The sequence below is a fragment of the Piliocolobus tephrosceles genome, chromosome 15 (assembly GCF_002776525.5).
Source record: "Piliocolobus tephrosceles isolate RC106 chromosome 15, ASM277652v3, whole genome shotgun sequence".
Taxonomy (NCBI): domain Eukaryota; kingdom Metazoa; phylum Chordata; class Mammalia; order Primates; family Cercopithecidae; genus Piliocolobus; species Piliocolobus tephrosceles.
The window spans coordinates 98,588,211-98,601,314 of NC_045448.1; the positions used below are offsets into that span (position 1 = coordinate 98,588,211).

The 13,104-nt window shown below is 47.4% G+C and overlaps 1 protein-coding gene across 1 annotated transcript in view; it reads right to left on the bottom strand.

The window, feature by feature from the left end:
- ECRG4 (ECRG4 augurin precursor) overlaps positions 1-3,864 on the bottom strand; it is a 10,873-nt gene extending 7,009 nt beyond the window's left edge. Inside the window, exon 1 of the mRNA XM_026446848.1 lies at positions 3,581-3,864. Within this exon, the coding sequence (XP_026302633.1) occupies positions 3,581-3,659 (79 nt within the window). The 5' untranslated portion in view covers positions 3,660-3,864. The remainder of the gene's footprint in view (positions 1-3,580) is intronic.
- Positions 3,865-13,104: the final 9,240 nt, after the last annotated feature.

Sequence of the window (13,104 nt, forward strand, 5' to 3'; positions counted from 1 at the left end):
AGAAAGAAAGAAAGAAAGAAAGAAAGAAAGAAAGAGGAAGGAAGGAAGGAAGGAAGGAAGGAAGGAAGGAAGGAAGGAAGGAGAAAGAAAGGAAGGAAGAAAGGAAAGGAAGGAAGAAAGGAAAGGAAGGAAGGGAGGGAGGGAGGGAAAACAGAGAGAAAGAAAGAAAGAGAAAGAAAGAGAGAAAGAGAAAGAGAGAGAAAGAAAGAGAGAAAGAAAGGAGGGAGGCAGGGAGGCAGGGAGGGAGGGAAGGGAGAGAACGAGGGAGGGAGGGAGGAAGGAAGGAAGGAGGGAAGGAAGGAAATTTGTGGGAGTAGAGCAATGGTTTTGAGGGGCCACTGGGCCATAGGTTAGGGCATGAAGTAAGGTTTCTAACACCCTGACAGCCACCCACCCAAGATGGGACAAATGGCCCTGGGGGGTTTGAGATGAAGAGTTGCTGGAGGCATCTGAACATAAATAAACAAAGATGGGCACTTGACCAGGCTACTGTAGAGGGGATTTTCTAATTAGATGGGGCTGGGACTACTGCTAAACATTCTACTTCTCTTCCAAGCTTAAATTCAATGAAGAAATCTATGAAAATATTTGCCAAGGGAGACAGATATGATCCTTGGCACTAATAATAGCATTCATTAATGTCTTAACATTTGTCAGTCTCTAACAGCTCACAGGGTAGTGCATACAGAATTAAGTATGGCCCCTCCATCTGTTTGCCTTCTGTAAAAGTGCTTAACAATTAATGAATGAAATGTGGTCTGATGTTGAAATAGACATTGGGTTTAGGCATTTGCGACGAGGCTGCAATTTCTTGCAGCAAATGTATGTCACTATTACTCCAGAAACGAGAGCCTCGCCAAACCTTAGCTATAGACTGAAAAGCACAAATAAGTCCCAAATTATGAATTATGAATGTTGCTACTGTGCCAGGTACTACACACCGAACTCCATATCAGTACATATAATTGGACACTACACTAAAGTTGTTTGAGGAAAAGAATAAGGAACAATAGAACAGCTGTGATTTTTTTCTGTATTATGGATTTTTCACCCAATATCATCAGTTGTTCATTCTAGGCTGCAATAATAAGCACTCCTGAATTTATCCAATCCAGTTGGCTAGTATTAGCTCTCCCAGCAAATTCAGAGCTGCAAAATGCTCCTTTGAAGGTGCTTAGTATTAATACATTGATCAAGAAAGGGCCACTGTCATTTTCTTTATTAAATGTTTGTGAGTGAGGAAGGGCGTGGTGGTTCAAGCCTATAATCCTAGCACTTTGGGAAGCCGAGGCAGAAGCATCACTTGAGCCCAGGAGTTTGAGACCAACTTGGGCTACATAGTGAGACTCATCTCTACTAAAAATTAAAAGCAAAAAAAAAAAAAAAAAAAAAAAGTCCAGGCATGGTGTCACACACCTGTAATCCCAGCTACTTGGGAGGCTGAGGTGGGAAGGTTGCTTGAGCCCAGGAGATCAAGGCTGCAGTGAGCTATGATCACACCACTGCATTCCTGCCTGGGCAACAAAGTGAGACCTTGTCTGGAAAAAAAAAAAAAAAGTTTGGAGGTGGCATAAAGAGTCACCTTTGGGATTATATAAAGATTTTCATTGTAGGCTGGGCATGGTGGTTCATGTTTGTAATCCCAGCACTTTGGGAGGCCAAGGTTGGCGGATCACCTGAGGTCAGGAGTTCGAGACCAGCCTGACCAACATGGAGAAAACTCTTCTCTACTAAAAATACAAACAAAAAACCAAACAACAACAACAACAACAAAAATTACCTGGGTGTGGTGGCGCATGCCTGTAATTCCAGCTACTCGGGAGGCTGAGGTAGGAGAATCGCTTGAACCCAGGAGGCAGAGGTTGTGGCTACCCGAGATCATGCCATTGCACTCCAGCCTGGGCAACAAGAGCAAAACTCCATCTCAAAAAAAAAAAAAAAGAAAAAAGAAAAAAATTCATTATAGAAGAACTTTCACATCCCATCCCAGCGCAGTAATATTTTAACTGACTTCCATCACTGAGTTACATATAAACTAAATAAAATACAAGTCCTGAAAATAAACGGCTTGTAGCCAATGCTCACTCGACTTATTCTGATGTGCTTTTTTCTTCTTCTTTTACTTATTTATTTTTTTATTTTGAGACGGAGTTTTGCTCTTGTTACCCAGGCTGGAGTGCAATGGCGCGATCCTCAGCTCACTGCAATCTCCACCTCCCGGGTTCAAGCGATTCTCCTGCCTCAGCCTCCCGAGTAGCTGGGATTACAGGTATGTGCCACCACATCCAGCTAATTTTGTATTTTTAGTAGATATGGGGTTTCCCCATTTGTTCAGGCTGGTTTCGAACTCCCGACCTCAGGTGATCTGCCCCCTTCAGCCTCCCAAAGTGCTGGGATTACAGGTATGAGCCACCAAGGCCGGCCCAGATGTGCTTCTTAAAATAGCAAGAACAGAGAGTGGAAGGCAGGTAACCCATACAACTGGAAATGACTGACTAGCTTCGCCTGTGATTCTAATGTGGAACAGTAATTCCCCCCACCTGGACAGACCCCCCTACCTCTCCTGCTGTTCTAGCAACCCCAGGGCTCCTACTGAATGTCCCCTGCCTCTTCTAATCTGGAGTTTAGTTTTCATACCTGTTTTGAAAGAGCAAAATACAGAAACTGAGCAATCGAGTGAGCCTACCTTTTACATTAGGCAGTGCCCAGCCGCTTTGCAATGGGACAGAGCCAGTCTCAGGCTCTTAGGCAAGTCACTTCACACACCAGTAACTCTGAGGTCACAATGCCTGCCTCCCCAAGATGTAAGCTTCAAAGGCAGTCATGTGTACATGAAGCCACTTGTGAACCGTAAAGGCTCCTCCTACCCACTGAAGGTGGTAACTCAGGACAAACCACAGTTTCAGATTATGGTTCCTAAAGTGGGGCCTGTGGAGCCCAGCGGTCAGATGTCGGAACACACATCATTTGGGTATGCCTGTGAATGCACGTTTTACAGAGAGCGAGCGCGGACTTTTCAGAGTTTTCAACCGATTCGCTGGGAGCTCCACGAAGCAGAAAAGATTAAGCATTACTCCTTTAAGAGCCTTTCCCCTCTCTGGGGTGTGAGGCCTGTGGCCAGCTTTGCAAATTGCAACTTGACCCAGCGGGGAAGTGCAAGTCAACTCTGTTGCCAAGCGACTGCCTGGAAGGGAATCGCGGTGATGGTGCCATTTGCCTCCTCTGGGTTACCAGCTGCGTAAAACCCCCACAACCCCTTTGCCCCTTATGTTAAGCCTCGAAACACAACCTGCCCACCCTTCGGATGCCTGGCCCTCCTTTCCCAAGGTTGCCCGGGAGATCTGAGACCCTTCCCTTGACCCAGGTACTCTCTCCACCCGCACAAGCGCACAACTTCGCACTCGTGCGAGTGCAAAACCCTGGACCCGGTCCCCTACCACCCCCTTGGCCCTGCCTAGGCTAAGGATGGGTCTCTACGCCGCCACCCCATCACCGATCGCTCTCCCCGGGCACCCTGGAAGCCCCACGCGGGGCTGACCCCTGGTGCCGCTATCAATCAGCCTGGCATTGCCCCGCTCACCTGGGCCCCAGCACAGGAGCAGGAGCAGCGCCAGCCCTGTCAGGGCCAGGACAGCCGGCCGCGCGGGGGAGGCGGCCATGGCAGCGGGGCGCGAGCAGGAGGGCGAGGGGCGCACTTCGAGCCGCTGCGCGGGAGGACTGGGCGCGGGAGAGGGGTGCGAGCTCGCAGGCGCGGCCGCGGGTTATCCCTGCGTCGCTGCCGGGGCGGGACCTAGCGGGTGGGCGCCTTGCCAAAGGGCTGAGGGCCAAGCAGCTGCGCCCAGCGCCCGGGCGAGCACCGCTGAGGTCCTCTCTCCCGCCCCGACCCCAAGGGGAACGCAGCGCCTGGGCTCCACGGCCAGGGATGCTCGGCCACGGAGAACCGCCGGCGGCTGGGCGCTGCGTGGCCAGCGCTGCCCGCAGCGAAAGCGGTGAGGACAAGCTGGGTTCCGGAGACCCAGGGAAGGACAGAAGGCATCGGGAGAAGGGACGAGGCCCCCTGGCCACTCAGAGGGAGGACTTGCCGGATCCCAGCACTGGGGTCTATCCTTGGCTCCCCCACTTTTTCCGTCCACCCCAGCTGCGCCACTGTTCCCCTTACTCCTCGGCCCTTCCTTCCCCATCTCCCTCCCTCCCTGCTGGGGGGCCTTGCTTCTGCCTGGTTTGCAAAGTGAGCCTTGGAATTTCCTTAGTTCAGAGCTGCTCTTAAGGATGCCTTAGGCGGGACTGTTTTTTGCTATATTTTGAAAGACTCCACAGTCTGGGTTCAGAGCTGCAGTCCAGGAAATCGTCTTACTCAAACTTTTCCAATAGAAAAGCCTTTGAGAAACCAGGAACCTGGTGCCCTGCAGCTGTGAGCAAAACCACTGCTTCCCGTTGCCTGCTCTGTAATCCCCGCACACTTCAGCGATGTTAAGGTGAGGCCCAAGGGAAAGGCAAAACTGCATCCCAGTAACGGGCCTGTTCAAATGTAGAGGACACGTAAAAGGCAGGGTAGTGAACAAAAACTAGAACAACTTTATCCCAACGGGCTCTGAACGGGTCACCTAATTATTCTTTCCAGGCCTGGGCTACAAAAGGATGGTGATGTGAGATTACCTTTCCTGTCTTCCCAGATCTGCCCTGAACTGAGCTGATTACCTCTTTCCTTCAGCAAGCTTCTCATTTTCCTCCCCCTCAAGATGGAGTTTCACTCTTGTTGCCCAGGCTGGAGTGCAGTGACGTGATCTCACTCAGTACAACCTCCACCTCCTGGGTTCAAGCGATTCTCCTGCCTCAGCCTCCTGAGTAGCTGGGATTACAGGCATGCACGAGGGGACCCGGCTAATTTTGTATTTTTAGTAGAAAAGAGATTTCACCATGTTGGCCAGGCTGGTCTTGAACTCCTGACCTCAGGTGATTCACCCCCCTCGGCCTCCCAAAGTGTTGGGATTACAGGTATGAGCCACCACACCCAGTCGGTTTTTTTTTTTTTTTTGAGGCGGAGTCTTGCTCTGTGGCGGGGACTGGAGTGCAGTGGCCGGATCTCAGCTCACTGCAAGCTCCGCCTCCCGAGTTTACGCCATTCTCCTGCCTCAGCCTCCCGAGTAGCTGAGACTACAGGCGCCCGCCACCTCGCCCAGCTAGTTTTTGTATTTTTAGTAGAGACGGGGTTTCACCGTGTTAGCCAGGATGGTCTCGATCTCCTGACCTCGTGATCCGCCCGTCTCGGCCTCCCAAAGTGCTGGGATTACAGGCTTGAGCCACCGCGCCCGGCCGGTTTTTTTTTTAAATATACCTTCCAGTAGTAAGTGCTTACTGTCTCTCCACGTAATTAGCTCTCCATGCAATGCAGTTGAATTTCTCCAGCAGGAAGCAGAAAGAAGTCTTCTAACATTGAGCTAGTAAAGGCAGATGGTGGCCGACCACAGAAAAAAGTGCTAAGTGGGTCTGAGAGTTAAATAGTGATACAGCCCAGGGTGTCAGAGAGAATCAGAAGGATAATGTTACACATCAAGTTATCTTGGAGAAGTGCTTCTAAGCCCTTGAGGAAACTGTAGAATAGGGGATAGGAGTTTTAAAAGTAACTCAGCACGTATTTACTTTTGCCTGAGGACAAGAAATTTATCATTACAAAGAAAAATCAAAGCACATAAAAAGCCAATGTTCTGTTTGGATTGGTTTAGAACATACCTTAAACATAATGGCTATAATCTCTTATTTATCTTGTGGAGATCATCCCCCCCCTTACCCCAAATTGCTACCAATATCTGCTTCTAATATGACATTCAAATTCTCTTCACTTAAGGGGGGTCATGGTGGTTCACGCCTGTAATTCCAGAACTTTGGGAGGCTGAGGAGGGCAGATCACTTGAGGTCAGGAGTTCGAGACCAGCCTGGCCAACATGGTGAAACCCCCTCTCTACAAAAATACAAAAATTAGCGAGGCATGGTGGCGCATGCCTGTGGTCCCAGCTACTTGGGAGGCTGAAGCAGGAGAATCACTTGAACCCAGGAGGCGGAGGTTGCAGTGAGCCGAGAATGCGCCACTGCACTCCAGCCTGGATGACAAAATGAGACACCATCTCAAAAAAAAAAAAATTATCTTCACTTAATCGGGATATGATCAGAGAGGGTTCTGTAGCAGGGAGCCTCTCACTCTGCCTTCAGAGGGGCCGCTGAATTCATGTGTTCAGCCTGGAGACACTATGTCAGTTCTTATGCTGATATCTAAGTTCCTTTTTATCTATTTGTTCAACGATATTTACTTATTATCTTAGTCCATTTGGGCCGCTAAACAAAATGCCATAAACTGGGTAGCTTATAAACAACAGAAATGGATTTCACACAGTTCTGGAGGCTGGAAATCCAAGACTTAGGCCCCAGCAGATTTGGTGTCTGGTCAGGTCCTACTTCCTGCTTCCTAGATGGCACCTTCTTGCTGTGTCCTCATATGGTAGAAGGGATGAGGGAGCTCTCTGAGGCTCTTTTATGAGGTCACTAATCCCACTCATGAGGAATCCATCCTCTTTACCTGATCATCTCCCAAAGGCCCTACCTCCCAACACCTCACTTTAGGAATTAGGATTTAATGTATGAATTTAGGGGAGACACAAAAATTCGGTTTGTAGCACTTACAAAATGCTAACTACATTCGAGACACTATCAAAGGTCCTTTTCTTACTAGTCACTTAAATTTGTCATCCCTTTCATGTACAAGACCCTCCTTTCTCCCTCTGCTAAGTCTGGTCCGATTTTTCATTCCAGTGTTTCTCAAACTTGGTCTGAAAATCCCAAGGGGCTTGTTAGTGCGGATTGCTGGATCACATCCCTGGAATTTTGTAGGTCTTGGGTGGGGCCCAGATGTCTCCATTTTGTTTTTATTGGCTCCTAGAGGATGCTGATATCAGTAGTCCTCAGACTGCACTTTGAATCACTCAGCTCATTCAGCTCTCCACCAAAACTCACCAGCTTCCCAAAGTCTCTCCCTGGCCTCACTCAGTTTAATAATACACAATTTCTCTCCCTTGATATACCATATACCAAATGAACCCCAAGGCCTTCGTTTATGCCATGTGGCAGTAGCTAAGGACACCGGCTTTGGGTTCCAGTTCTTTCTGCATTATGCACAAACTGTGTAATTAGATCACCTGTCCTCTCTAGGCCAGAGGTAATATGGGGGCAATATTATCTGTCACACTGGGGTAAGGGATCACACGCACAGAGCCTGGTGTACAGTAAGCACTCAACAAATGTTAGAAATTATTTTCAGTACCAAACTCCCTCTGGCCTCTGAGCTCCCCACCCAGTGCTCTTATACCTCTCTGCTCCTCCCTTCCTTTTGCCAGGAGCTGTCATTGTTCACGATCCCAATCCATTCCATGTATCGTTGTCACACATTGTCAGACTGACCTTCTCAAACACAGTCCAGACACAGCATCCCCTTCCTCCACGTGCCTCAGGGGCCTCAGTGGTCCTCCCTCTGTGGCTTCCAGTTCAAAGATACCTGGCCATAGCGGATAGAGGACTGTGCCACCACCCTGTGAGTGTGCCATGAGCTAAATGCACACTGGGGAAAGTGGGGAACATCTAAGACAGAGCTGCCTTTGATTATGAGAGGCATCAGAGGGACCAACCACAGCAGGGTCGTGTCCAGCTTGACTCTGCTTCCAAGGAGCCAGCAGTAAGAGAGATTCGACGGCCGAGTGGGCTTCATTTTAACATTGCTAAATGTTTTAGGTGTGAAAACGGTATTGTATTTACAATTTTAAAGCCCTGTCTGTTAGAACTATATGCTGAAGTATTTATGGGTAAAATGATACAATGTATGGGATTTCACTTAAAATAGTTCAGGAGAAAGATTGGCAAACAGAGATCATTCTTTTGCCAGGAAACCACTTACACAGTCCTTGACTCCCAATTATTATATGTTCGGGAGCTATGGTCTGAATATTTCTGTTCTCCCAAAATTTATCTGTTGAAACCCGTGCCCCCAAGGTAATGGTATTAGAGGTGGGGTCTTTAGGAGGTGATAGGGTCGTGAGGGCAGAGCCTTCATGAATGGGATTAGTACCCTTTAAAAAGGGTCCCCTAGTGAGCTCCCTCTTTCCTTCCAACACATGAGAACACAGTGAGAAGGCGCCATCTATGAACCAGGAAGTGAGCCCCCACCAGACACCAGATCTGCGGGTGCCTCCATCTTGGACTTCCAGTCTCCCCAATTGTGGCAAATCCATTTCTGTTGTTTATAAGGCACCTGGTCATGATATTTTGTTATAGCAGCCCAAACAGACTGAGACAACAGGGGATTATTATGCTGTTCTCTGTTTGTACATCTTTATACATTTTTTTTTTTTTTTTTGAGACGGAGTCCTGTTCTGTCACCCAGGCTGGAGTGCAGTGGCCGGATCTCAGCTCACTGCAAGCTCTGCCTCCCAGGTTCACACCATTCTCCTGCCTCAGCCTCCCGAGTAGCTGGGATTACAGGTGCCCGCCACCTCGCCTGGCTAATTTTTTTTTTTTTTTTTTTTTAGTAGAGATGGGGTTTCACCATGTTAGCCAGGATGGTCTTGATCTCCTGACCTCGTGATCCACCCGTCTCGGCCTCCCAAAGTGCTGGGATTACAGGCTTGAGCCACCGTGCCTGGCTATCTTTATACATTTTTATAATAAAAACTTAAAATATAGACTCTTAGTGGCACTTCATTAACTATACATATGTAAGAATACATAACATATACAGAGACCTTCAGACTCTCTATTTAGCCCTTAAACATATACAACAGTGATTTTTTTTCTTATGCTTCCTACAGTTTTCCTAATCTCCCCAAAACTCAAAATACGTGTATCTATTATCTGCATCTTCACAGGTTCATAGCTTTACCTACAACATTCCCAGTCTCTGGGATGCCTTTGGGGCCTTATCTCTGTTACTCAAAACCCTACTGTTCCAGTTACCAATCACTGCTTTGAAACTGACCCCAGATTTAGAGGCTTAGAGAACAAACACCATTTTATTATGCTCACAATCCTGGATATTAGGAATTTAAGAAGTGCTCAAGTCAGCGGTTCTTCTGCTCCATGTGGTATTGACAGAGATCATCAATCATACTCAGCTGGCAGATGGGCTGGACTTGAGAGTCCCAGATAGCTCCACTCACCTGTGTGGCACCTTGGGCAGGATGACTGGAAGGCTTGACTCAGCTGAGGTTGTCAACTAAAGTGCCTATATGTGGCCTCTCCAGCATGATGGCTTAGGATTCCAGAGAGAGTATTCCAAGATCAGATATTCCAAAAGACAGGAAGAGGAAGCTGCCAGTATTTTTTAGGTCTTGGCCTGGTGATTGACACAAATCAATGCCATTGTAGTCTATTGGTCAAAGCAGTTCACAAAACCTACACGCATTCAGGAGGAGGGGAATAGATTCTATTTCTTAAGAGGAGGATGTCAAAGGATTTGTGCACATCCTTCATCTGCCACATTTACCCACCTTTCAAGGCCAAGCTCTGATTCTACCTCCTTCAGGGGCTTTCCCTGCTTCTCCATTTTGGCCAGGACCACATATTCTTTCTTTCTTTTTCAAAAGAAAGTGTGGTCCTGGCCCGAAAACCTTCTGCTCCCTTGAATGTTTTCCTATTCTACCTTAGATTTGGGTGTCTTATTTCTCTTTTCTCCCTTGGATTTTAATGTTTCGGCTTCCAATTTGTTTGTTCTCTTTTTGAATTACCTTATAGAACCAAACACCCTGTATTTAGCTGATGAGGGAATAAATGTCACCTAAAAGTGGATCTATGATTACACAGATCATATATAAATGAGGTTGTTTCATATGACCCTGCTTTTGTTTTCTTAAGTTTGATATTAAGAAAGTATGTGGTACACGTAACAATAGCTCACAGCAGCAGCCAGGAACAGTGACAAGGAAGAGGCCAGCCCGAAAACTGCCTAAACAACGGGCCAGCAACCACAGGGATAGCATTCATGCTCAGTGGTGGGTCCTCAACACTCCTTTCCTGTTTATTAAGCAACTTTCCATGTTGGAATTTTAATAACTTGTGCCATTTGCCATTTGAAATAACTAACTGAAGCCAAAGTCAGGGAAAGGGGGAAAGTTTCCTTTCAGCCTAAAAAAAAATATTGAGAAGCACAAAGTTCTTATTATGTAAGGCTGTAGTTCACAGAAGGGTTCTGTGAGAAGGGTTGGCAAAGAGGTGCCCAGGACCCCACGGGTAGACATGGCCCCTGAGTGACTGTGCCCAGGACCTCATGGGGAGGGGTGGCCCATGAGTGAGTATGAACATAAATTACCAGCCAGGGTACCCGGACACAGCCAAAGAAATTGTGAGATAAATGGCCACTGCATCTGTAAGGGTCCTCTGGTCAAATGAGATGACACTATTCAAACAGATTAACACATTGAATGAGGCCAGTTTCTAATCTCTTTCAAACTTTAAGTTTCAGCATTTTAACTGAAAAGGTACTGAAAATCTGAGGAGACTAGGAAGACATTATCCAGCCTGCCATGATTGAAGAGTGGCACAGATTGCCTCATTAAGACACTCCCCACATACATTTCCTGATTTCCTTTGCCTTGTGGGGTAGAGGGCCACAGTGGACTGCTTCATCTAAAACTCAGAGCAGCACTCAACCAACTGGACACAAATCATAGGTTCACGACAGGAGCTTATAGCTCCATGGGTGGTGGGCATCAGCTTTTGGACACCCAAGACCAAAAGCCAGATGCCTGCTGTCAAAGATGGGTCCCATGATTCACCAGCCTGCAGTCTGATTAGCCAGGAACTGGGTAAGATCAGCCTGCAACCTGGCACCAGGGGAGCAGGCAAAGAAAAAAAGACCCCACAGGGGTCAGCTAAGTAATTTCTTGGCTGTCGAATGACCAAACCAGTCTCTTCAGCTTTGACAGGTATCTTCAATCCCCCAAGTACCACTACTTTCCCTTTCCCACAAAGGGTTCTCGTAGACGCACTGCTCCTGACGGTCTTGGAGAATCATTGCTGGGGCCCTTCTCAGCTCTGTGCAGGACCAAGTCATTAGAGCCAGTTCTCCAACTAAGTGTAGACTACACCCACAACAAGCCACAGAGCCACCCCCAGACAGCTTTTGTTTTTCATTCTTTTAAAAAATGTTCTCTTTTTGTGTGTTGTTTTGTAACATATTTAGCTTTATGTTGCTTATTTACATATTTATGTCTATTGTGCACAGGATTTTAAGTCTGCCAATGTAAATGCAACTTTATATGCAAGCGTGAATGTGTAGTGATCCTGTGGTTCCGGTGAACACGCAGTTTAAACCAGCTCCCAGCAAGTGCACATCAGCATTAGAGATTTGGTCCTTCTGTGAAGGCATTATATCACCAAGACACTTTGTTTAAATGAAAGTTTGATAAGGTAGTGACTGTAACACAGCCACCAGTCATTGCGGAAAGGAGAAAGCAGCAAAGGCAACCTTATCTATATTAAGCATTTTATCCAACAATTGTCTAGGCACCCATGAGGTACTATGGCTGCCCCTGCTCAGGTAAAGCCTCTGGTATAAATGGTACTTTATGATTTCCAGATTGACCTCCCTGGGTCTTGCAGAGTGGGCAGGAATAGAGCCTCCACTTACAGATAAGGAACCCAAGGGCCAGGGGATGCTATCGCCAGTCAGCAGCCTGCACCAGCGCCTAGATTTTCTGACTTTCAGTCCCGGGCTCTTACCCTCTGCTGCAGCCATCTTTGCCTCTTCCAGAGGACAAGCTGTGCTGGGTGCTGTGCTTGGGAGGGTAGGAGGGTGAATCTGAGCCCTCAGGAGGCTGTCTGTCTAGTTGGGCAACAGCACACAAACTCTAATGTGACACGCAGTGGTGACTATAGTTCAGTTTTGCAAGCTGTTTGAAAGCTGTCTCAGAACTGGTTTTTTTTTTTTTCTTATTGTACTTTAAGCTCCGGGACACATGTGCAGAACGTGCAGGTTTGCTGCCTAGCTATACATGGGCCACGGTGGTTTGCTACCCCATCAACCCAGCATCTACATTAGGTATTTCTCCTAATGCTATCCTATCCCTCGTCCCCTACCCGCTGACAGGCCCCAGTGTGTGATGTTCCCCTCCCTGTGTCCATGTGTTCTCATTGCAGAACTGGTATTTTAAGGACCAAAATCAATCAAGGTTAGTATTATTAGAAACAAGAATGATAAAGATTCATGAAAGTGACTGGCAGGTTACAAAATACCTTACACAGAGAGTTCATTATCTCAAACTCATGGTTCTGGGCTGAGGTCATTCCTCTACCAAAACATGCCTCTTCGGCTTGAGATTCTGCTCCAGGATTTCTTTGCCATTTGGTGGTCAGAATGCCATTTGTATCATATTAGCATAATAGTTTGAAATAATTGAGGCATTTCCTTTGTGAGATTTAGTCTTTGCTCTGTTTCCCCCTGAGTGTATTGCAGGGCAGGTATTTTTAAGTCATTTTTCATACCACATTAGTTAGAGCCTCTGGCTTTGGGTATACAGTCCTGAGTCATTGTTTACCACCTGACTGGTGTGTTTCATCCTCGGAGAGTTGCCTGGTGGTACAGGAAGGGGTGGAGTAGCCCTGGTTGCTGGAGAGGCGCCAGGTGCAGTGGTTGAGGGGTTTGTCACAGGGGTGTCTCTCACAGAGTCCTTCCATTAGTCTTGTCTCACTTTAAGGGTCTGAGGAGTGGGGAAGCTCCTGCCTTGAGACAGGAATGACAGGTGCCAAGGCACAGCCACAGGTCATCCCCCTGCAGCCATTGCGGGTGGGTGCCATCATCCTTCCTTTCACGTGATGGACCCTGGGCAACAGTCACCGGAAACACAGTCCAGGGACCCCAGCCCTAAGGAGAGAATTGATCAGGGCCCCACTCCCCAACATGCAGTCTGCTGAGCTACTGAAACATGAGTTTTCCCAACTTTCTCAAGCTTGAAAACTGAGTCTAATCACATCCACATTTCCTAGTGACTTTATTGAGGTATAATTGAAGTACAATACATCGTTCATATTTCAATTCTTTCATTCAACAAGTTTTGACAAATGTCTGCA